This window comes from Scardinius erythrophthalmus (assembly GCF_964197995.2).
Source record: "Scardinius erythrophthalmus genome assembly, chromosome: 15".
Classification (NCBI taxonomy): domain Eukaryota; kingdom Metazoa; phylum Chordata; class Actinopteri; order Cypriniformes; family Leuciscidae; genus Scardinius; species Scardinius erythrophthalmus.
The window spans coordinates 7,526,227-7,552,272 of NC_138235.1; the positions used below are offsets into that span (position 1 = coordinate 7,526,227).

Here is a 26,046-nt window from a genome sequence, read left to right on the forward strand (position 1 = left end):
TGAAACTTCTTTTATTTCTAATTCAAAATACTCCCGCACCTCATTTATCTTGAGCGGCCATTTCTGTGCTCTCCGTGACTGACACGAAGAAAATGCATCTGAGGTAAAAATAAAATAAATAACTAAAATGAAAAGATTAGGCCCTACCTCTTGAGGTATTATTTTTCCAAGTGTTTTATTTTAATGTGCTATTTAAAATGCTTTTAAATATAAATGTAGCAAAGTCCAAGGCGCAGGGAAAAAGGGGGAACCAGTGAACGCTAAACGGTTTATCATTTATTTATTTAAAATTAAAAAAAAGAAAGTAAACAGCAGGTGCTTCATGTCTGACTGACTGCTGCCACTACATCGCAACTCAAATGTTGACTACTGCTTTCAGTGTCGACTGGTAGCAGCTGTACCATTTAGTCGCCTACTCTTGCACATCCCAAATAACACAAGAGAAAAGCTCAGAGGAATATCACTGGAAGAAGAAGGTTATGATCAGGCAAGAGCTTTAGGGCATGCGTTAATATTAGAAAAGTCTGACAGGCAGGTCATATATAAGACCCTGGATCAAAAACCAATCTCAAGTCGCACGGGTATATTTGTGGCAATAGCCAACAATATGGCTCAAAATTAAAATGATCGATTTTCCTTTTATGCCAAAAATCATTAGGATATTAAGTAAAGATCATGTTTCATTAAGATATTTAATAAATATCCTACTGTAAATATATAAATATACATTTATTTCTGTGAGTGAACGCAGCATAATTGTGAACATTAATGGAGAACTTAAAAGGCGATTTTCTCAATGTTTCGATTTTTATTTTTTTTTGCACCCTCAGATTTTCAAATAGTTGTATCTCGGCCAAATATGGTAATATCTTAACAAATCATACATCAATGGAAAGCTTAATGTATGTATAAATCTCAATTTTAAAAAAATTGACCCATGTGACTGGTTTTGTGGTCCAGGGTCACATATAAGCAGATTATCCCTCAATTTAACAACCAATGTAGTTCTAGATGTCAAAAGTTTCAAGATCATTCAAGTTTCAGGTTTATTGTCAGTGGTATGCTCATGAAAAGTCACTCAATTAAAAAAAAATCCAATGAATCAAAAAAGAAAAAAGGTACATTTTCTATCTGCACATCTTCCCCAGTTCCTCCAAGGCAAACAGCTCAGACTTCACTCGGCTGCAGTTGTGCTGTGCTTCCTCAGATGCTCTCGGTACAGCAGAAGTCGCTCTGTCGTGTGCTGTGGTAGCTGGCTCCTTCGGGCCCGCACAATGCAGCACGCTAGAGGAAACAGTCTCTTAAACCCCCCTGAAGATGCTGGGACGGCCAACCATTTGCGGCAAATGCTCTGCAGGCGAGGGAAGCGGGTCGCTTCTTTCCAGAAGGTTTGAACGGAAACATCTTCCTTGGACAAGAGCTCTGATAAATACCGAGTCAGCTCAGCGGACTGCATATCAACATGTTCTGGTTTATCACGTCCCATCTCTTTTGCGGCTTCACTCAGTGCTGACTCAACAACTAAAGAGGCACGGTGTTTGGAAGGCGTAAACAGTGTGTTAGTCTTGAATTTCTCTTTTCCACTGTCAAAGGGTTGAAGCTTGATTCGTGGGTCCAGAACTGTGGCTAGAATCAAATCTCTTCGCAAAATAAGAGGTTGGAAGTAAGAACGCAGACCAGAACGGAGGGATGAGCAGAAAAGGCTGAACTTTGTGGTCTTGTTCTCAAGTGTTTTATCAAGTCCAATGATAGTTGGGATGATGAGGGACAAGGTGATGCCGTCTTCCTGAAGCGCTTGGATCACCTCTTCAAAAGGCTCCATTAACCCAACAAACTCCACGACTTGATCACGTGTAACATGAACCACAGGTGGACAAACATGGCAGCTGTTCGCCTCTGTGTGGGCTTGATTCACGAGGGTCATCACCAAGTCCCACACTGGTTCCTGCATTATTTCACGGATGATGGTGATTGTGGAGTTCCAGGTGTAGCTGCTGGTGCTGAACGTGCCAGATAGCGAGAGCTTGCATTTCTGTGCGAGAACCTCAAGCCAGTAGGAGCTGCGGCGAAAAAAAGACACCACACTTTGCACCTCAAGTAGTATACGCTCAACAACTCTGGACTTCTTTATCGCCTCCTTAATCATGCAATGCAGGAGGGTAGTAATACAATCCAGATGTTTGCTGGAAGATACCTCAGCTATAGAGAAATCATCTATGGTGACCTGATCATCTAGAAAACTCAATAGTTCATCTTCATCGGGATCGTTCTTCTGTGCAGAATACATGATCTTGTGGTCACAGAAAAGATCATGCGTAGCAATAGTGTTCTTGGCCTCATGGATGATGCTGTAACCGATGTTATGGGGGAAAAGCCCATAGCTTAGAAGAACGGATTCGATTTCTGCTCCGATCTGTGTTGTAAACTGTTTACACTGCAAATGGCGAAAAGCCACAGTTCGCCTGTGAACGTTCCAGTCGTTATCAAGAAAATGCATCTGAACAGCAAGAAGAGGTTCTGTATGTTCACCAGCCCAAATATCAGCAGTGATGTGAACAACATTACGGCCTCCGCTCAACGACACACAGTTCCTGAGCCTCTGGATCAGCTGTGGCTTGATTGTCTTCTCCACAGCGTTATATAGTTGTGAAGCGATCGTGCGCTGCGAGAGCTGTGGGTGTTGAGGACCCACTGAAGTCATGAACCTACGAAACCCACAGCCTTCAGTGAAGTTTAGCGGTAGCATGTCCTCTGCAATCATTTGCAAAACATCATCTACAAACGCTTTATGTTGCGAGTCCACAATGGAAGGACTTCTGGAGAAAGAGGGTGAAGCTGAACACGGATAGAGGGGCGGACTGCTGGCCTTCAGGTTTTTCTCTGACGCTTTCCTCTTCATCGGTTTCACCCTGGGCAATGGCTCCGGTGATCTTATGGACTGTGGATTAAAATCAAACATTAAAATCACAAGTGCAGGCAAACACATTTACTTCTAATTTATCCCAATTACAATAGCCGCTTTTCCACCGTCGGGCCAAATCGCTGTTTGCTTAACCGTTCCCTTCCATGCCGATCCGGTCCAGTCGGTATGGATAAATAAAACGGATGTAATGTAACAGAGCTCTTTGGACTGTAATACAAATGCTTGCCTTGTTAAAACAAGAGTTTTAACTGTCATCAGCATCGTAAATCTTGCAACGTTTTGCATTTTTAAAAATATGTATGTATATTTATAACACAATACTTAGTATTATATTACCTTTGCATCAAAATTACAAAAAAACTAGTTAACGCTGCTGTGAGGGAGCACAGTGGCTGTGGGAGTGACGGTAGAGTTGACATCGTTCTCTCTTCTGACTGCTGTTATCAATCGCTCTCTACTTTTTTCCTCTTTTTAAAAGTTGTGAAAACACTATTGTGGAGTTTTTCTTTTGCTATTTGAGCAAATGGTAACACAAAAAAATGTTTAATGTATTCTCTCATTCATCGATATGGAATTTTACCCAACTATGACGACTTTCGCTTCTGAGAAACCCAGAAATGTGAAAAGCGTCACCACATGGGGACTTTAAAGGGTTAGTTCACCCAAAAATGAAAATTCTGTCAAAAAAAGTAATTACTCTCCCTCAAGATGTTCCATCCCCGTAAGACTTTCGTTCATCTTCAGAACACAAATTAAGATATTTTTGATCAAATCTGAGCGCTGTCTCACTCCTCCATAGGCTGCTAGGTAATCGATATCTGCCCGCCAAGAAAGTTAGTAAAGACATCGTTAAAATAGTCCAAGTGACTACAGTGGCTCAACCTCAAGTTTATCAAGTGACGAGAATACTTTTAGTGCGCAAAAAACCCTCCAAAATAACAAGTTTATTCAACTCTTCATTTTCTTTGGTGTTTCTCTAAGTGATTTCACGTAGTGTAACAGCGCAGCACTTCTGGGTTGTACATCAGAACATAGGCTCACTATTGGCCGACGCTGGTCATGTGTGTGATGCGTGTGATGCTGGCCAATAGTGAGCCTACGTTCTGACGTACAACCCAGAAGCGCTGCGCTGTTACACTACGTCAACAGCTTAGGAGAATGACATGGAAGAGAAGAGATTGTTGAATAAAGTCGTTATTTTGTGTTTTTTTTGCGCACAAAAAGTATTCTCGTCGTAGGGCTGGGCGATAAAACGATAACGATATGTATCGCGATAGACACTTAATCAATATCAATAAAAAATGCGTTCGATAAAACGTTCGATAATTTATTTATTTTTTTCCGTTGGAAGAAACCAACAAAGCAAGTTTGATTGCATGAGGCACTCACTCTCTAGTAACTAGATAAAACAGGAAAAGTCAGCTCGCCTGACTTAAAGTCTGACCGTAGTCAGACCAATGTCGTCTGCAGATTATGCAAGACCGTCGTCAGTTTCTCTGTTATTCGCGTGCTGATGCGTTCTAGCGTGTGCGTTTCTCAGCGCATACATGTGAAGCTCACATGCACTAAAAGCCTGTCTACCAGCGCCTGAATACTGGACTAAGTTATCTTTCGAGTCTTATTGTGCTAATACTGTTATATACACACAAGGTTTACATAAACTAGTCGGATATGTCTAAAGTAAAAGCAAACTTGAGAAAATTGAGAGAAAATCTGCTTGTCAAATGCGTGTATAATAGACGCGTCGCGCGCAGCTCTTAAAGAGACAGTAGGCCTAATAGTAAACACACTGCCGCTTGTCCTTAAAGGGATAGTTCACCCAAAAATAAAAATTATCTCATTATTTACGCACTCTAATGTTGTTCCAACCCTGTATTAATTGCCTTCTAATATTTTCTAATATTAATATTTTGAAGAATGTGGGTATCCAAACATTAGCTGGTCATTGACTTCCATAGGAGAAAAATATACTATGGTAGTCACCGGGGTACATCAACTGTTGGTCATTCTTCCAAATAACTTTTATTTTCAACAGAAGAAAGAAACTTATTCGAGTTTAAAACAACGTGAGAGAAAATTATGAAAATTAGAATTTGTAGGAGAACTATCCCTTTAATGTTAATAAAACAACAAAATGTAAAGAGAAAATCACTCACTGCTCTTGACTAATAACTTTATTAATAGCTTTAATAAGTATCAATGTATAATTTATAGAAAATAGAAAGAAATAGATTTATAGAATTTATAGAAAGAAATCGTAATATTATATTTTTGCCATATCGTCCACCCCTTTATAAAGCATTTCTTACGTATTCTTTAATTTTGCACCTTAATGTTAAGAGATAATTGTTAAGTGTTCATTGTGACTTTAGACTTTTGAGTTTTCCATGGTCGTGTTGACATTTCTGCCTTTATAACTGATGGGATTATAATCAAAGGTAGGTTAAGTTTAAAATAAAAAAATCTTTAAATGTAATATATTTGTCTCCTGGACTGGTCCTTATTTTAAATATGTTATAAAAAAATTCAATAATTATCGATATCGACCGATATGAAACACTTATATCGTGATACAGTTTTCAGCCATATCGCCCAGCCCTATCTCGTCGCTTGATAAACTTGAGGTTGAGCCACTGTAGTCACTTGGACTATATTAAACATTGTCTTTACTAACTTTCTGGGCGGGCAGATATAGATTAGCAGCCTATGGAGGAGTGAGACAGCTCTCAGATTTCATCAAAAATATCTTAATTTGTGTTCTGAAGATGAACGAAAGTTTTACGGGGTTGAACAACATGAGGGAGAGTAATTACTGACAGAATTTTCATTTTTGGGTGAACTAACACTTATATAAAGTATAAGTAGCATTCATATTTATTTCTAATTTATTAAATATTTATTAAAATAATTATAAACTCTCTCTCTCTCTCTCTCTATATATATATATATATATATATAAATATAAAATAGTTTAGAATTATTTTAATAAATATTTAATTGGTCGACCACTATGATCTTGCATGTGATGAAAACACACATCCGACATCTCATCCTTTAATGCTTTCCTTTAACTGACTGCATAGTATCAAAAGCACTTAAAAAAGAAACACAGATGTGTATGGTTATGGTAACTACAGAGCTACATTGTTTTAACATCTGTCAGTTTTTTCCAGTATCGTCGATAACCTGACTGCTGAAATCAACATCGGCCACTTGTGAAATATCATCGATATATACAATAACATCATCAGATCGCCTAGCCCTACTGACCACAGCAATTCAGTCTGACTAAACTAACACAAATGAAGGATTCTGCCAGATCTAGTGCTAATCAAACTGGATATTAACACAACAGTACAGGGTAAAGATACAGAATACCTTTTCATGACTTGTGGAAGCAGAGCTTTCTTTGAGCGTCAGGTAGATTCCAAGATCACTCAAGTCAACATCCTCCATCTTATAGGTGCCCTTGTCCATCTTACGCTTTAAGGTTGAATACCAATGGTTCTTTATGGAGTTATCAGTCCTGTCAAGCATTACCAGTAGGAAACTGAACTGAGTACAATGCCTTACATTATAACAGTAATTACAAATAAAGATAAAATAGATGACAATACTATAAGACTATTTAACATTAGGGTTGTAACAGTATGACGATATATCACGGTTCTTAATTTTCATATATTTTTAATGATAAAAATAAGTTGTTAGTCTAATCCATAATTAATTATTAAATTTAATTGATAAGACATGTTTTAGATTATTGAACTTTGAATAAACAAAACAAACAAATGGTTTCAAGTTTGTTAAAATAAAGCTATTTGTTTAACCATAAAAACCCATTTTCATTCAACAGTCATTTAAACTGATGATAATAATTAGAACTGATTGTTTAATTGTTTCAGAGACCGCTATCATATCGTGAAAATCTTGTTTCGATATAAACCTATTTAACACTAACTATAACAATACATATATATATTTAACAATACTATTTAAAAAAAAAAATAATAATTACCTTCCAGGGAGAAACTTTGCAATTTGTGCCCAGCGAGATCCCAGAACACAATGGCATTTAACGATGAGCAGATCCTCGTCTGTTGTCCAGGGTGTCTTGATCACAGAAGGGTCGAGATGATTATGCCACCGCTCTCTGCACTGTTTGCCCCGCCGCCCTTTTAGGTGCTTTGCAATCGTGCTCCACTTCTTGTCACCAAACAAAGACACCAGCTGAATGAGCTACAGGAAGAGAAGACAACACAGTTAGACAGCTTCTGACAAGATGATCCGTTTTCTAAATTGATGCCTTCAAGACCAATACTTCTAAGAAAACAATGAGCATATCCATGAATGTCCCATGCATGTTGTGCAATGGTGTCTGATAAACACAGAAGCAAACTGTGCCACTCAATCAATGCCATACAATTTAAATATAGGGAAGTGACACAAAACCGTGCCCTTTTGTCCAGCTCTGATAAATACCCCAAACAATGCTCACCCTTTCATCTTCTTCTTTGGTCCAGGCTCCTTTAACAAGCTCTGGGTCTAAGACAACCGTGAATCTGTTTTTACATTCCTGTGCAGAGCGCCCCTGCAATAACACACAATTCCAGAGTTACTACAATTTCTCAAATATGTACAGTCACAAATATCCACATAAAGATTTGACTATTTATGAATTAACACTTTAGATCACTTGCCGGTAGGTAGCCTGCAATCAGTTCCCACTCCTCCCGTCCAAACCTCACCACGAGGGACGCGAGACTTTCATCCTAAAAGTTAGCCATAAAACACAAACACTAAGATTTGTAGCACATTATAAGCAATATAACCATGGCATTACGAAAAAAAATCATAGTTTCAGGCAGTGTTGGGAGTAATGCATTACAAGTAACACTATACGTTACGTAATCACATTGCCTTTCCCAAGTACTGTAACTAGTTACTTTTTCAAATAAGTATTTCGTTTTCCCATTTACTGACATGTTGAGAGAAATGTTGAGGTGTTGTGTGCGTGAACATGATCAGATGGTTATTGTAGATCTGTGTTATTATAGACTAAATGTGAGTATGCATTTACTCATCACAGAAACAAGATTTATTCCTCAAATAAAATAAAAAAGTGAAATGCAAACTCAGAATATTACGTAAACCTGCAATAATTAAATGTTAAATTACACAAATATACTTTATGTATATAATCTCACTTTATTAACCAATGTCTTTGCTGCTGACCTTTAATGATCCAATTCAACAAAACTGATGAGTAAAAATGACTTTAATTAAACATCACATTTGTGTTTCATTTTTTGTTTTTAATCACTGAAGTAATAATGTTGAACTTTCTTCTTCTGTGGTCCAGGATGGAAGCACAATTAATTAATTAATTAATGATTTTAATGCACCTCAGTGCTTTAGCTCACCTCTTTTGAAGTCCATTTGCTCTTCAGTCGTTCGCTATCTTCATCAATATCAGACTCCAGATCAGTCACACACTTGGGGTTAAGACTCACCACAGCTTCCATTACACTACACACACAGAAATGAGAATCAGCACACCAAACCCTTGCTCTGTTTCTGCTTCCAGCTGTGTGTGTTTCTGTCGGAATGTGTGAATTTGTCCAGTTCAGTTTCCTAGATTTGCAAGCAGGATCGGCGGGACCTAACTCTGCAGGACAGTGAAGAACGCTGCTATACACTTCTGTCCACCCTTTTACAGACTGGGATGACGCTTCTCCACAGTTCATGCAAATCTAGTCAAAAGTTTTTATTTATTTAATACACATTTTTAATGCTATACTTTGTTTTAAATGTAAATGACAAAAAAAAACAACAACGCTGGAATGAATTAACGCTGCTGAGAGTGTGTTTCTAAATATAACGGCTGAGGGAGTGATAGCAAATTTGACATCCTTCTCTGTTCTGACCAAAGTTAATAATCTCTCTATATGTTTTCCTCTTGTGGAAACTATCACATTTTTTTTTCTTTTGCTATTGGAGCAAATGCAAATAATACAATTATATTTGCTGTCATCTCCCATTCACTGCTATAGAGGTTTCCCCAACTATGACGATTTCTTCCGCGACGGGAACCCCAGAAATGTAAAAAGGGTCCGTACACAAACTGCTCCAATGAGAAGCAGGAGCAGAAAACTGAGTGATAATGATAGGCATATTGTTTTTGCAAAATTTAATGAAATGTGATCCTGGACCAGAAAACCAGTCACATGGGTCAATTTCTTGAAATTGAGATGTATACTTCATCTGAAAGCTGAATAAATAAGCTCTCCACTAATGTGTGGTTTGTTATGATAGGACAATATTTGGTCGAGATACAACTATTGAAAATCTGGAATCTGAGGGTGCATAAAAATGTAAACATTGAGAAAATCGGCTTTAAAGTTGTGCATTTATGTTCGCGATTGTGCAGCATTCACTCACAAAAATACATGTTTTATATATTTACAGTAGGAGATTTACAAAATATCTTCATGGAACATTTTCTTTACTTAATATCCTAATGATTTTCGGCATAAAAGAAAAATCTATAATTTTGACCCATACAATGTATTGTTGGCTATTGCCACAAATATACCCGTGCGACTTATGACTGGTTTTGTGATCCAGGGTCACAAATATGGTTTTGATAAGACAAACTCGTTAGTGTAAAAGAACAGAAAGATACAATAAAGTCAACAGAGGTAGAAAGTTAAACAAAGAGAGCATACAACATACCTTACTTTCCCTTTTAAACAGCTGCGCTTTTGAAGAATGACTCAAATTAATCGCCAGACTAGTATACTGGACCTAAACATTTGGAAAGAATCAGTTTAGTACAATTAATAAAACTTTCCATCACTTATTTAACACCAGATAACAGCCATTACATGAAAACAATGATCAGCTTACGAATATAGGAACATTTTTCAATATCACTGCATCCAAGAGCACCGATACACTACCATTTATTCTAGATACAATTCATTTTGGTAGAATTAAACATTACTAATATAAATAACTAATTCTCAGAGGGTTTTCTCTGGGGTTTAGAGTATCACTGTTGAAGTTGCTATGGTGCGTTCATGTCCTCCTGGGAAGTCGAGTTCACGACGGCATGTGCGTTCAAGTCACTTCTGTCACAGTAAGATGGCGGTGCGCCTTCTTTTAATTAACGACACAAAAATACAGCAAGGTTTTTAAACTCTAGTTCTACTAAATGAAGAACATAGAAATGTTCATCAGGTGTGTTTTGCTTTTGTATGGTTTTAAATAATGTATGAAGCCACTGTAAACTTTGTTACAATTAATATTATATTATAATGCTATCATATTCTGTGCAGGAAATTAGCTTACTTTGTTGTAAATAGAAAAGCGTGACAATATCACTGCTAAATACCAGGGGCCGGTTTCACAAAGATAGACTTTGACTATGGCTTAGATATAGTAGATAGTCAAACTTCAGATAGACATCTAAACCAATGGTTTAGTGCACAAAGCACTCAAGACTCTGACTATCTCAAGTAGGACTACACTGCAATGCATTCTGGGTAAAATAAGACACTTTTCAAAACAAAAAACATGGCGGATCGAGTAAGCGCATTCAACCGGTCAGTGCAGTTTACCCCAGCGGAAAATATGTGTTTGTTGGAGGAGTATAACAGTTACAAGGACATTTTACTTGGGAAATTTAGCGGAGAATGTAGTAACAAGAAGAAATGTTTAAATTATGAGCCATTTTCCCTTTTCTTTTGGCTGTTTGTAATGTAACTGATTGTTACTGCTGGTTGCCAAGGTAACAATGAGTCTTAGACCTAAGTTAGCCTGGCGGTAAGGTGTCTAATTTTTAAGTCAGTCTTTATTTTTGTGAAACAGTCTAACTTGCATTAGACTAGTCCGTGAGCAAATTTTAGACTTGTCTAACACTATAGACCGGTCTAAAATAGCTTTGTGAAACCGGCCTTCTCGAAATCCCGAGCTTCCCACTCGTATTTACGACATTGTGTTCAAGAGCGTTCAACTCGTAAATACGATTTTCCGACTTGACTTCAACGCACCAGTTCGGTTCTTCTCGCCGCATTGCATTATGGGCACAACTACGACCGTTGGTGAACATTTTTGCATAATATTAAACAAAAAGATGCGTAACTTAGATAATAAAAGCCGACTTGTATAGTAAATAAAATTGTTTTAGGACAACACGACTAAAGAAAACACACTACACATAGCTGAGAGTGAGCGGTTTCCGACAGAGAAACTTAATGATTAAGTTAGCATTTCTGGCTAACTTAGTTCTGAACCAAACTAACCGAAAAAATATCATTAACCTCACGCTGTAGTCGATGTTTTCGTTTATAATAATGCATAATTTAATATCAGTCTACTAAAGATCCCTCCTCTATAAAACTGAAGTTGTTCTCGTATATTTCAGACAGCAAAATAATCCGACAAAACTTCGACAGTTGGTTCAACGGCTGCTAACACAAGCACTTCTGCTGATAGACTAACGTTAGGTGATCTGAGCATCAGTTTGTGGACAGAAACACTGGACTGTCATTTCTTCGGATACAGTGGAGAACATTTCCAGCAGTTTTAACATAACACATTTGTTGAAAACTGTTGTTTTACTTTCTTACCCACACGCTTGCCAGGACATATCTTCGCTGTTTTGCAGAAGTCTTAAATTTCTCCGATAGTTCAGGAGGCACCACACTACTGTACGTGTAAGATACACGTGCAATAAGATAAGCGTTTATTATGAATAATCGTCTGCAGACTGTGTAAGTGTGTGAGTGTGTGTGTGTGGTTTTGCGTGCGCTTCTAACCTCCAACTGCTGCCTGAGCTGAGCTGAGCCCGCGCGCGCGGATCCTGTGTTCACGCGCGTCATGTGTGCGCTCAGCATTGCGCAGTTGCCCCGCACTCGGGCCTCTCCTCACACCGCAGACACATGGGACTGCGTAGACAATACGCAGAAGAGGCTGTTTGCGAACGTTAACTGTCAAAATCGGTACATGTAAATTCGATGACACAATTTACCTTAATTATTAGGCAAGACACCCCAAGTGTACAGGGTAAAAAAACTAAAATGAACTTAATAAAAATCATCATACTTCACCAGTTGATTGATTAATTGCAAACATATTTGTATTACATTTTTTTAAACGTTTAAATATGCAAATGAGGCGATATTTTGCATACATTTGCAGAACAAAACATTGGATGAAGCCAGGTTCAAAATTCTTGTTTCATTTGTTTTATATATATATTAGAGTCACAGGTTTTTAGAGGGGATTTTGGACATCTCTTTTTATCACTCCATAAATCAGAAAATACTGTTAACAGGCAGAAATAAATACATTTTCACCCTTTTTTTTTTTAGGAATTAAATGTTGTACAAAATCAGGAAATTGTATATGACCAAACCCCTCTGTAAAAAAACCCTTCAGAATAAGAATAAAACTGTAAAGTTTGAAGAATGATTTGCTTCTGAAGTTTTCTGGCTCAAATCAATGTAGGAGGAAAAACTCATTTTGGGAAAACGGCCTTCAAAGATATATATTGTAATGGAAATCTACAGACGCAAACAGATAAAGTGCTCTAAAAGATACAGTTAAAGGTGTGTTTTGGATGTTTTCTTTCTACTAGCCCAAAATCTCAAAATAGACAGATGAAAAAACACTGTTTTTGCCTGTAGTGTCTCACCTTACGTGCTTTATATATCAGACACTGGAGTCTAGAGGACAATAATGCAATTATCTTAGTGTTTATACATATATTCAGATTATTCCATTATTATTATTATTAATTATTAGATTATTTCATAAAGACTGGATGGAAAAGGAAGTTTGGGCTGTAATGCATTTAATGGATGAAGATGGTAATATGGTAAGTTTAAAATTTAATTTGAATTTGTTCAGACAATATAGTTGTCAAAGCTATTCCTGTAGCTTTGAGAAATCTAATTAAAGGTATTTAATTATCTAAAGAAATCTAATTAAAGGTATTTTACAATGTTCTTCGGTAATACCAACACCTCTGGATTTGTTTATTGATAAGTATGATTTCTTGGATGATAAATGTAATATCAGGGTTTTGAGATAACTTATTACCAAATAATATTTTCCTTTTGTTAAAAGAAAAGCTGTATCTCCAAGGTTTTCAAAAGTTGACACTATCAAAGTTAGAACCAGACATTTGTCATTTCTTTTGTTACCTAAAATGAAAGAAGTATACATTTCAAAACAATTAATGACATTTATCCATGTAATGAAATTCTAAGGTTTAATTTGGATAGTAATGTACATTCTGTCAAAAAGATATTGAATATCATGGACATGTTTCTTTTTACAGTTGTACGATTGTTAAGTCCTTTTGGGACAGATTGTATGAGTGGTTGAAGACAAAAATGTAATACCTGGCTTTGGCTATCACATTGTTAAATTTGGTGTCCTTTTGGACAACAAAAATATAGAATTTTTGTGTAATAATATGTTGATTGTAGCAAAGTTTTACCTACACAAACGATTTGTTAAAGTTTCTCCATGTTTTGAGGCAATTAAAAATTATTTAAAATTATTTAAAACTTCCCATGAAATGTACTTTATTATGTTATAATGTGCTTTATGTATTTTTATTATTTAGTATTATTTGTTGTTGTTGTTGTTGTTATTATTATGTTGTTTACGATATGCTGCTTTGTCTTATTATTAATGTGTTTAACAATGATAATATGTTAATGTTTGTTATTTGGAATGATTTAATAAAGTAAATATTTTAATAAAGCAATGTTTTGTTGCTTATACTGATATGGCTTATAGTGCCGCCCAGAGGCGTGGATGCAGCATCACACACACAGAGACGGGAGACGGACCGGGGAGTGTTGTAACACAGGGTCAGTTGTCTAGTCAAGTAAAGTCACCTTTATTTATAGCGCTTTTTACAACACAGATTGTTTCAAAGCAGCTTTACAGAGATAACAGCAAATGATTGCAGCAAAGATCGTTTTGGCAGATCTAGAAGAAAGCCAATGTCCAGTTTAAGTTCAACGTTGATTCATTTCCATTGTAAAAAATCATTATTTATTAATTTAGGGGCCGTTTACACGACACTGTTTTTAACTGAAAAACAGAAAATCTATAATAATACCTAATAATAATTTAACTGATTTGAATAATAGGAATGTATAATTTTCTATGTGTATGCTAAACCAAAGAGATTTTTTTGGCACCAAGGTTGATCATGTACGTAGAGGTTTTTGTGCTTCTACTTCATTGTCTTCTTCTGTTGAAATTACTCCTTATTTTTCTGGTATTATTTTTTCTAAATTCTGTCCACTTGACTCTTTTTCTCTTTTAGAGGAGTTTTCTCAAACGAAAGCAGCCACTCCTCTACTAGATCCCATCCCTCCTGGTGTGTTTCAGTCTTGTTTAGCTTCTCTGTGTCCTGTTGTTTTGAGCATTATAAATGCCTCTCTGTGTACTGGGGTTGTCCCAACAGCTTTTAAAATAGCTACGATTACCCCACTACCTGAAAAGACAAATTTTGACTATATGAGAACCGTTCTAATTTTCATCCCATATCTAATCTCCGTTTTCTTGCCAAAATATTAAAGTGAGTTGTTACTTCTCAGTTAATTTCTCATTTAACTGAAAAGCCTCTGCAATCTGGCTTTCGTAAAGTCCATAGTACAGAAACAGCTCTGGTCTAGGTCACTTATGATTTGTTAATTGCTTCAGATTCTGGCCGTCTTTCAATTTTGATCCTTCTTGATCTCAGAGCCGCTTTTGACACTGTAGATTATTCTGTTTTAATTACTCGTTTAGAAACTGTTTTTGGGGTCTCTCATACTGCTGTTAATTGGTTTATGTCCTACCTCAATGATCGTAAGCAATTGGTTGCCATGGTTTTAGGTCTGAGGTTGTACAATCTGGCGTCCCTCAGGGATCAGTCTTGGGCCCTTTGCTTTTTAACATCTATATTTTTCCACTTGGCCAGGTTCTGAGATCACTTGGTCTAAAATTTCATTTTTATGCAGATGATACTCAGATACATACATTTTAAACCTAAGGAAACTGTACCTGTTGATTTTCTTTCTAAATATATCTCTAAGATAAAAGAATGGATAACACAAAATTTCCAACTTGACCAGAGTAGGTTGTAACAATGGGACTCTTTGTGTTTGACATTAACTCAGATAATCTGTGATTGTGTTGTACATGTCCACAAGTGAGTTATATTTGTAGCAGACAAATGTAGTTACCATAAGGCACCTTCCTAAAATAATTGGCCAAGTCATTTTTTCAGAGGTTGAGTAGATCTTCGTTCTTCTTGATGCAGCTGCCACCTAGAAAAGCTTGTAAAATGCCCCAAGCCTCATTGTCTTTTGACTTAGGCAAAATAAAATGGCCTAAGTCACACTCTTGACATCGGCCATTATACCACCGGGGTAGAATTGCATGATCTGTTAAACTGAGGATGTGGGCGATTTTTGCCAAAAAATGACAAATTAGGCAATTATTTTAGGAAGGTGACGATTCTCTCTCTCTCTCTCTCTCTCTCTCTCTCTCTCTCTCTCTCTCTCTCTCTCTCTCTCTCTCTCTCTCTCTCTCTCTCTCTCTCTCTCTATATATATATATATATATATACAATTTCTAATATAAATTTTAGCAAAGATTTTATTAAACTTTAAACAAAAACGTGTAACAATATTAGCAATATATCTGTTTAGCTACAATGAGAAAAATATATATTCTGTATATTTGTCAGTGGTATTACACTTCTCAAGACATGTTACGCATTAATACATGATTTCATAAGGCACAGTCATATAATATTCACATATATGGATCATTCATAATATAGATTTGATTATGTGACATTTTTAATAACAGCAGAAGAGTAAGTTTTGCACAGAATGTTCCAAAGCAAAACAGTTTTTTTCCCCCATGCTCGTTTCAGCAATCAGATAAAGAACATTAGACGAGGACGCTGCCAACCTGCAGATCCACAATCCCTAAGAGACCAGCAAGATCAGAAATCTAGACTTTTACAGATTTTGCAACAAGCTGCTTTTCCAGTGGTGCAATCAACAAAAACATCTCCTGCAATGTCCTTACACAACGAACAAGAGTGCAACGCACACTGATGAAATATTCCCTTTTATTATGAATGCAAAATGAGCGAAACTCCTCATTCAACAGCTGCGATTCCTGCTTCACAGCTTTTACCCTGATTTCAGTGCAGTGTTTTTCCAGAGTCGTCCAGAAATGTGCTCTCGATGAGCTGAAGGTGTGTGAAGCCTCCACCGGTCAGAGGAAGCCATCTTCCCCGGAGATATAGGAGAAGCCGTTGAAGGCGCTGGAGCTGCTGGTGGCCAGGCTGGGCGTGGGCTCTGGCGTCCGGCCCACTGAGTTCGGCACCATCTCTCTGGTGAACTCTGGGTCAATGTGCTGAAGGTCTGCAGGGCCTCTCTGGAGAAACACGCCACATGGCTTTATACACAGATCGCCTTCAGTGCCAGACGGGACAGAACTGAATACGTACATAAAGTAAAGAGGTGCACTAAGGCCACGTGTCCACCAAAGCTTAGCTGTGGACGCTTGAGAACGTTTCTTTGAGAACACGTTTTTTTTTTCAGTTGAGAGGCTTTCCTTGCTGGTGAACGTGATTTCACCAAGTACCACATGTTCCTGGATCAGCATCTTTGTTGATCCTGGAACAACTTTCCAATCAACCAATCAGATTTGAGGGACAAGTTTACAGTTTATGTCAAGTTTAGGCTTAGAGCCAGGTTGAGGTGCTTCAACATCAGTGTTATTCACCTCTCATTTTCCTCTGATTTTAGGGAAAAGGTATGGGTAGGGTTAGGTTTAGGGGTAGGGATAGGGTAAGGACTAAATTTTGGGACAGGAATGTTATTCCAGGATCAACAAAATATGTTGATCCAGGAACATGTCTTACTTGAAGCAAAATCACGGTGACCTTTGCTTGCTATGATGTGATACAGAACATCCGCAGAAGTGTTACTCATTTCACAGATAGTTTATTTCTGTGTTGTTTCTATATAAAAATGGCGAACAAATGTAAAGTATTGGTGCGTTCATGTCCTTCTGGAAAGTTTGTATTGACGAGGTGGGAAGTCGAGCGTCATGTGCGCATCCCACTTTCGTCGGAGCAAGATGGCAGAGTACTTTCTCTTAATTAATTACACAAAAATACAACAAGGTTCTTAAAATCTACTTCCAGAAAAAGAAGAACAAGGAACGTGCATCAGTGTGTTTTGCTTTTCAATGTTTTAATTAATTTATGAAGAGACTGTAAACTTTATTGTTATATTGTTATAATGCTATCATATTCTGTGCAGGCAGTTAGCTCACTGTGCTGTAAATAGAAAAGTCTCGCAATATCACTGCTAAATACCTTCAAGTATTGTGGTATAGAGCTGGTAAGTCCCGCCCATCCGTAAAACCCCAAGTGGACCTCTAGGTTGAAAAATCGTCAATGCAAGTGAATGGGAGAAAATAATTATTTTCTGGTCCCGTTTGAATTGTGCCATGAATGTGAACATATGTTGTCTGTGAATTTTTTATATAACTTTTCATGTTACGAGTTTGACAGTATATGGTATGATTCTTCGGCTAGCAGTTGTGGAAAAGACATAACGAGAAAGACTACATGTCGCCTATGTGACGTCACCCCATAAAGTTGACTTACCCGTGGTTTTCACCAACCTCAACGATTTTGTCCTCTCCCTGAAAGAAGGCGGTGAAGTGCACCAAAGACACAGCCATGTTTAGCGGGATCCGTGAGCTAGTGTCCGTGTGCTAGTGGTGTTGACGTTTCAAACGCGTCGAAAGCAGCGAAGAGTTGTAGTCCACAAAGTGCTCTCACACAAAGTCTAACCGTATCAAACTTCTACCCGCTAAATTGTAGCATTCTTCACACGAAAGATTTTATAAAAAATTCACAGACAACATATGTTCACATTCATGGCACAATTCAAACGGGACCAAAAAATAATTAATTTCTCCCATTCACTTGCATTGACGATTTTTCAACCTAGAGGTCCAGGGGGATTAGCGGAAGGGGCGGGACTTACCAGCTCTATTCACCATGTTTCTCACTGACACGCCCCCAACTTGTACAGATCGGGGCTTAAAGAAAATCCCGAGCTTCCCACTGATGACATTGTGGTGGCGTTCATGTGGCGTTCATAAATATGATCTTTACGGCATGACTCGAACGCGCCATATTTGCTCTGGCTCTTGTTTTAAATTATTTTGTTCTGTTTTTATGCTTGTTGTTGTCATCTGTTGACGTTGTACGAGGAGAATGTGGCGGTTGGCCGGTGTGGAATTTGCCCCGCCCCTCCTTTGCTGTGATTGGACGGCTGGGTAAAAAGTGACAGTGATGAGCGCTGCGTTTCGGCGACCGGTAAAAACTGCTGAGTGGCGTTTTAAAAACGTGGAGCTCCCATTGAAAACAATTGGAACAATATGCCAGCTGCGCTTTGGTGGACAATATGCACTAATCATTTCTTTATTTGGGACCCAATAAAGACCGAAGGCCCAAGGGAGTTTGTAAGAGCCTACCACATTGGGGTTATACGGAGGCGTGATTCGCTTGTGGTAGAGGTCGTCCCAGTTTATGGGGGCAAAGAACAGATGATTTTTAATCTCCAACTGCAAAACAACAGTTGACACATTAACTGTGACTCTTGGCCTGATAAACAGTTTCACAATGACAAAGACATCCAGATGGTCACTCACAAAATCAGCAATGGCTCCAATGCGCCGGTGCTGGTCTTTCTGCAGGAGTCCGTGGAGCAGGTGACACGAGGCCTCGGACTTCCCCGGGGGCAGGTGGAGTGGCTTATGCAGGATCGCATCGTACATCTCAGACACATCCCGGCTGTAGAATGGAGGCTGTTTGTCACAATAATCCAAAAAGAAATGTGATTATAATCCATTAAGTTTGGGCTAAGCTAAAGTAAATATGTTAAGCCGATCAGTGAACTTACCAAGCTGTAGAGCATCTCATAGAGCACAGCTCCAAGACACCACCAGTCCACCGTACGGTCATACGGCTCTTTCCGGAGGACCTCAGGTGCCAGATACTAAGAGTGAGAGAATATCACATGACTCTGCGTCTACGTTAAAGTGTTCAGTGTAAGGCAAGTCATTTCAGTCTCCGAAACGCCTCTTTTAGGCAGCTGAAAATTAGTGATCTGGGAGTTTTATACAGGTTTTTTTTTTTTTACAGTGGATGCTTTTGAAAAGACATTAAGTCTATCCCTCACAGCCTCGCTTTCATACCTGTCATGGCGTCGCTATGAATAAGGTCTATCTCTTTGAACGGGGAAGCTGTTCACTAAGCTTATGATTAAATTTCATTTTTGAAATCAGACAACTGTTTCATAAATTTTGTTTTGATGCGTGTAAGGTGTGGCAGAGGTTAATTTTCACAACGAGTGAGAAAGGTTGACATGGAGCAACTGAATCTCCAACCTCCGGGGAATCATCCGTTTTAAACAAACCCTGAACAGAGGAGAGTTTTATGGCAAAAATAAAAAAATAAATGATCTCGTAATAAAACAAAAATCAACACTGGCTTGGCTTTTCTGAGATGGTGAGAACTGTGGGATTTGAAATGCGGTATAAGCGACGCAGAGATGGCGTTTTTATTACTCATCAGCTGATAAAGGTATTTTATTGAACAGATAAATTGCAAATAAATGTAGATCTCTAAGAGAGTTGATTGTAAAGCATTATTTATTGTGAGGGGTCATATTCATCCGCTCAGACACGCAGAGCTGAAGCACAACCAAAACAATATTCTCCCACAAAATGCATGTACTTTTGTTTTTAACTGCTAGAGGGCCAAAAGTTACACTGGCTGCATCTGACAGCTGACTTGTTCCTCGCAAAACTGATTTCAGACAGACTTTGAGGCAGCGTAATCGGTTTAATGATCTACAGCAAAATAGAGCCCGCTTTGGTGAAAACTAAGAGAATATTTTAATTACTACAATATTAATTTCTCGCTAGAAATGACATCAGAAGTGGGAAACGTTGGTCAAAAATGTACATTTACACACAAACTGACCAGGAACCACAACTTTCAGACGCCATCTTTCTTTTTCTAGCTCAACTGTCAGAGTATAGAAAGCACAGGATTGTGAGAAATCAAAGGCAGCGAAGGATACATCTACGCTGCCTTCAAAACTCGATCAGATCAAGGTATCTCAGGAGCTAACATTGGATTCGAGATTTTAAGGGAGCATTTGCACCTTTAAAGGGGTGGTTGATTATGATTTCACTTTTCTAACTTTAGTTAGTGTGTAATGTTGCTGTTTGACCATAAACAACATCTGCAAAGTTACGACGCTCAAAGTTCAAAGCAAACGGAGATATTTGCTTTTAAAGAACTCGTTTTTTAAGGACTACAACAAATGGCTGGAAGGGACTACATGAGCTTCCTATCGGGTTAGTGATATCACCAACCCTAGAATTTACATAAACCCCGCCCCCGGAACACGCAACAAAGGGGGTAAGTCCAAGTTGAGAAGAGGTGATAGGATTTGCTAACACACAAGCTGTTGAAGCTCCGCCCCCTGTGCCGGGAGCAGCAGCTCATTTGCATTTAAAGGGACACACACAAAATGACGCGTTTTTGCTCACCCTCAAAAAGGGACAATTTTAACATGCTTATGCTTTTAACTAGGGCTGTCACTTTACGTTCGAAAATCAATTGCACAATCGATCGGACCAACCAACGCAAGTTTCGAAAACGAAAATAGGGAATCGATTTTAACGGTCTTTTCTCGAAGCGCGTCCAGCTCGTCATGATACGCCTGCAGCGAACGCGCGTCACACAGCGACTGCAGGATCTGACACACACACACACACACACACACACACACACACACACACATAACAGCAGATTATAGCTGCATAATGTGTCTCTTTTTACAACAAAACTGTGAATTCTGCCGGTATTCAGACAGTCTCATGCATACAGATACAGATTCGGGCTACGGTCTACAGTCGCCTACATAGGCGAAATTTGTTTGACATTTCTAATGGTAAACACAGCCATGTTAAAGACTGCAGTGATGTTTTTCAGTGATGTTATGGCATCCACTCTGCTTATTGTTTTTCAAGAATGTTGCACTCCTGTTTGTCATTGTGCACGAAACTTCACGCCAGTAAATCATCAGAAATATTGCTGACTTGCGCGCGTCTCGAGCGCCCTCTTTACGTTTGTCCTAATGCCTGTTAATTGTCTGTGGATTTGCCCATATTTGGCGTTTAAAATGGAAACGTCTTTAGACATGGAAAATCGATTTTACAATCGATTCAAGGAACACTTATGTCTCAAAAATCAAACAGGATTTTTTCACAAAAGTGACAGCCCTACTTTTAACATGCTCAATTTTAACATGGACAGAAATATCTGTGGTGTATTTTTTGCTAAAACTTCACATACACACTCTGAGGACTTCAGAGACTTATTTTACATCTTGCAAAAAGGGGCATTATACCACCCCTTAAACTCAGGATAAATAGGTGAGAACAATCTTGATTCATACCTCTGGAGTGCCGCAAAAAGTTGTGGTGGTCCCTTCTGGTTCTATGCCTTCTTTACACAAACCAAAATCTGTTAACACCACATGGCCCTGAAAGAGTTGAGAAACAAAAATACACACTATCAAAATGTATTTACCATTGTTCATATGCTACGTGAACTCTAAATTCATATTCGTTTTACCTGGTAGTCTAATAGAATGTTTTCTGGCTTGAGATCTCTAGACGGGAGCATGAAGGTATGAAAGTGAGGTCAGGCCAACTGTAAATGGGATTATAATGAAAAGCGTCCCAGTTACTGACCTGTAAACTATATTGAGAGAGTGAAGGTATCCGATGGCACTGGCCACCTCAGCTGAGTAGAAGCGAGCTCGCGCCTCTGAGAAACAGCGCTCTCGCTGCAGGTGATAAAACAGCTGGAGGGTGACAAGAGAGGACCTGCTTTTAACACATTCAGGCCATTACGCTGCTCGTTTCCACCAGGGAAAAATCTGTTTAAAGCTAAAGTTTGTCTGTAAACATAAGGGCATATCAAAATATGGTCATTTATAATGTTGTGCCAAATTCTACCCTCTGTCATACACTGCCAAAAATGCTTTTCTTACTTAGAATTTATGGGCCCTGTTTTAACGATCCGAAACGCAAGTAGGGTTAGGGTTGGGCGGGTCTTGGGCGCTGTTGCTATTATTACTGCGGGATAAAATGACTCTTGCGCCCGACGCAAATCTAAAATGGGTTGGTCTGAAGTAGCTTCATTATTCATAGGTGTGGTTTGGGTGTAACGTAAAATAAACCAATCAGAGCATCATCTCACATTCCCTTTAAGAGCAGGCGCGCTTGTTCCATGGCAGACTGCTATTATAACGGCGGATTTGCCAGGCGCGCGCCAGGAGCGGTTCACAGCCGAGGAGACCGACGTTCTCGTCAGGGCCGTAAAACACAGAGAAGTGACATTGGGGATGGAGAAACACACCCAAATCAGCTTTGGTTAAACAGGCGTATGATAACTTGGGTAAATGTGTAAGCTAGATTTTCCTTGTAATAATGTATGGTTTTCTAAAAATGAGAACTGCTGCGTCTGTGTGTAGATGAGAGAAGCGAAGTGTATGCGCATTGTGCACACGCTACATTGATTATGGACAAGTATGCGCCCTTAAAATAGCATATGAATAACAAGCGCAACGCGCCACTGACTTTAGACCAGGTTTTTCCTGGTCAGTGCCGGAATTGTTTTCTAAACCTGCAAAATAGCACCAGGGAACGTTTGCGCCAGAACACGCCTCCTCTTTGCGCTGAACCGCCCCCACGTGCATCTGTGGAGGGAAAAGTCCACTGTGCGCGGCTGCAAAATAGGAATGATACATGCGTTGGTGTACAAAGTCAATTGCGCTGGGTGCAAGATAGGGCCCAGTGTCTTGTTTTCAGAAACCAATAAGTCAAAATTAAGTCAGTTTTTGCCTGCAAAAAGCTAAATAATCTGCCAATGGAGTAAGCAAAATAATCTTATTTCAAATAGAAAACAAGATTATGCTGCATACCCCATTAGCAGATTGTTTTGCTTCAATCAAAAAAAAAGTTTTTGTAATCCTGCCTTTTTGTGTGTGTTGAGTTTTTCCCAAGTTTTAAATCACTATCAGTCATGCTTTCTTCCCATACCTCTCCACCATTGACATAATCCAGGACAAAATAAAGCTTCTCAGTGGTCTGAAAGGAGTAGTGCAGGCCGACCAGAAAAGGGTGTTTCAGACTCTTGAGCAGCACGTTCCTCTCCGCCATGATATTCTTCTGCTGTTGTACACAAGGAAGCGTTGACATAGAATACACACAAGAGAATACACACATGAGCCGACACCACCCAGAAGACAAATGACAATGTTATAGCCTCAAGCTTTTCAATGACAATACAATGATATTCTGCAAGCAACTTTAACTGTGCTTGTGTGTTAGTGCACTGGGATCATTTTCCTTAATTATATTCCAACATCAAAACAAGTGGTACATATTAGTCACTGCTACAACTACTGTAGTAAATAAAAAGCCAGTCTTTTGGCCAGCAAGTAGTGTAACAGATTAGCATGGTACAAAGGACAGAGTAAAAGGTAGATTAGATTAGATTCTATCATTATCAGAGCAATGAGGTTATATGGACAAACCAGCTAAAAAAAAGAAAAGAAATGCAAACCTCTTTTTTCTTCAATATAACCTTCTTTTGCAGAACCTTCACTGCATAGAATTTTCCATCTGCTTTCAGTTTTGCTAAGAGCACCTGCAACCCACATGGTATCTCAGATATTGTTTTGGATAAAATAGCATTTCTGTAACTTTTTCTCTTGTAGGTCACTTATGCCCAGTGGAAAACAAAACACAACTTTCATCAAGGTAACCTTACTAGGCTTCCTTCTGAAGTGTTAATCATTAGTGAAGTCATAAAGTACACTTGTTAATCAGATAGTGGCGTCGGACGCGCCTCACCTTCCCAAATGTCCCTTTACCAATCACAGCCAGAAAGTCAAAGTCAGTGGGTTTGGCACTGAAGCACACAAGACACAATAAAAGTCAACAGTCTAGTTACGGTACTGCATCACAATCACTTTCTATGCACATAAATCCATTAACTGTGTTCATTTGCATATATGAAAGGTTTACAGGAATCTTTTGACAAATGACTGATAAAACAGGGACATCTTACTGAGGATTGACAGACACACCCAGATTGACCTCGTCGGATGGAGACGATGTTAATGGCTGAAGGGGGACATTGAAATGTGTTAAACGGCATGGCTAATCTAGAACCTGAAGATGTAACGGTGAAGAATAAAAAGTTCTTACTGGATTATAATGAGCCATCTTCTGTTCCCGCAGTGTTTTCAGTGGAGAGTCTCACTCGCAGCCGTGACTGTCCTGAATGTAGAGATTTGATGTGTCCACCAGCACTGAGCTCTTATGCTGGTCCGGCTGCAGAAAACTGGATGTTCAGGTTTTGGTGACACAGACCCATGAAGGACGTTTGGTAACTCAGCATTAACGAGTTTACACAGTAAATACAGCTTTGCAATTCTCCTGCAAATTGGGACTATGAATAAACCCTGTGTTCAAAAAGGTCATCTCCACTTGTTAGTGTACAGGATTGACTAAATGTGTTGTTTGTTTGATAGACACAATGGAGTAAAGCAAAAAGATCACTTTGTAAGTGATAATCATAATCATGAAGTTATTCATGTTTTTATTCATCTTATTCAACTGTTCATTGGATGGAAATTATGACCTTTAATAATAATAATAATAATAATAATAACTCACATAATAATAAAATATATTATATGCACTGACAAGCTTACAGTGTCCTTGTTACATATGTTACATGTACTTACCATAATAATAACAGTAAATTATGCATAATTACATGCAACTAATCCTCAACCAAATCCTAATCCTAACCCTATAGTAAGTACATGTAGTTCATTAATATTACTCAGTACTTAAATATATAATTATACTGTAACAATGACACCTTAAAATAAAGTGTGACCACAGAGTGTAAATATGTTGTCAGACAAAAACATGCATTTAAAATAATTTGTTAAAAATTAAACAGTTCTGAGAAACAACTTACCTGTCAGCGTTAAATATATAGTTTATGAAGTTTTGCAGATAAAGTGTTGTTGAAGTGCATCATTTTCTGCCCGTGTCTCAGAAGCATTGCGTTACGCAGCTGTGTTTGGCTGAAGGCCCGGGTGAATGATCAACCCATGTGTGCATGACACTAGATATGAGAGCTCGAGCCCGCAGGACAGCAATGTGTGTGTGTGTATGTGTGTGTGTGGGTGTGTGTGTGTGTGCAATTTGTTATGCCCTGGACACAAATATGTCCCCAGAAATGACTTAAATCTGACAAAACTTCCATCTGGGGACATTCTCATTTGTAAAAACAATAAATAAAGTAGGCCTAAATAATCTTTTGTATATGATTTTATTCTGAAAATGTAGAACTGTTAGGGTGTGGCTTTCGGTTAATCAGTATTTATTAACTGCATATAAAAACAATAGAAGATAACGTGTGTGTGTACAGGTTTGCGAGGGCCGAATGTCTTCACAAGTCAAATATGATGACCTTTTTAAGGATTAAACTTTATATTATAATGATAAATTGATAATCAAAAATTAAGTTTCACCTGCGCTTCATTTAGCTCCCTTTGTTTGCCCTGTGTGTTTATACCCTGTGTTTTGGTTATTCCTGGTCAGTTCTCATTAATGTGTGGTGTCATTATTGTTCCTGAGTTTATTCTAGTCAAGTCAAGTCACCTTTATTGATATAGCTTGTTTGATTGTTTCAAAGCAGCTTTACAGAGATAAGAGGAAAATAATGCAACAAAGTTTGTTTCTAGAAGAGAATAGTCACAGTCCTACTTAAGTAAGTTCAGTGATGGCTCATTTTTATTGTAAAAAAGTTATTAATTTAGTTCATTTATATATATACAGCCGCTCTGGAGAAAACAGTGATGCCATAGTCCAGCTCAGTTCAGTTCTCATATGATAATGTC

The 26,046-nt window shown here is 38.3% G+C and overlaps 2 protein-coding genes across 4 annotated transcripts; both read right to left on the reverse strand.

The window, feature by feature from the left end:
- Positions 1-255: 255 nt before the first annotated feature.
- On the reverse strand, positions 256-11,839 carry mybl2a (v-myb avian myeloblastosis viral oncogene homolog-like 2a). 2 transcript variants are annotated; one of them, XM_081386996.1, is made up of 9 exons: positions 11,746-11,839; positions 11,557-11,635; positions 9,659-9,730; positions 8,347-8,452; positions 7,624-7,695; positions 7,422-7,514; positions 6,942-7,162; positions 6,302-6,449; positions 270-2,938 (listed from the first exon to the last, which is right to left on the reverse strand). In XM_081386996.1, the coding sequence occupies exons 4-9, from the start codon at positions 8,446-8,448 to the stop codon at positions 1,175-1,177; spliced, it is 2,400 nt and encodes a 799-aa protein (XP_081243122.1). In that variant the 5' UTR covers positions 8,449-8,452; positions 9,659-9,730; positions 11,557-11,635; positions 11,746-11,839; the 3' UTR covers positions 270-1,174. The 2 variants fall into 2 exon arrangements, with proteins under 2 accessions (XP_081243121.1, XP_081243122.1); XM_081386995.1 differs by having other exon boundaries at positions 256-2,938; positions 11,557-11,782.
- A 3,739-nt stretch (positions 11,840-15,578) lies between these two features.
- On the reverse strand, positions 15,579-25,343 carry sgk2a (serum/glucocorticoid regulated kinase 2a). 2 transcript variants are annotated; one of them, XM_081386737.1, is made up of 13 exons: positions 25,119-25,343; positions 24,335-24,460; positions 24,195-24,250; positions 23,978-24,035; positions 23,688-23,771; positions 23,162-23,293; positions 21,809-21,921; positions 21,690-21,726; positions 21,511-21,597; positions 18,940-19,035; positions 18,689-18,844; positions 18,512-18,601; positions 15,579-16,390 (listed from the first exon to the last, which is right to left on the reverse strand). In XM_081386737.1, exons 2-13 carry the CDS (start codon positions 24,350-24,352, stop codon positions 16,229-16,231), a joined length of 1,089 nt encoding a protein of 362 aa, XP_081242863.1. In that variant the 5' UTR covers positions 24,353-24,460; positions 25,119-25,343; the 3' UTR covers positions 15,579-16,228. The 2 variants fall into 2 exon arrangements, with proteins under 2 accessions (XP_081242863.1, XP_081242864.1); XM_081386738.1 differs by having other exon boundaries at positions 24,335-24,470; positions 25,119-25,337.
- Between the last annotated feature and the right edge of the window lie 703 nt (positions 25,344-26,046).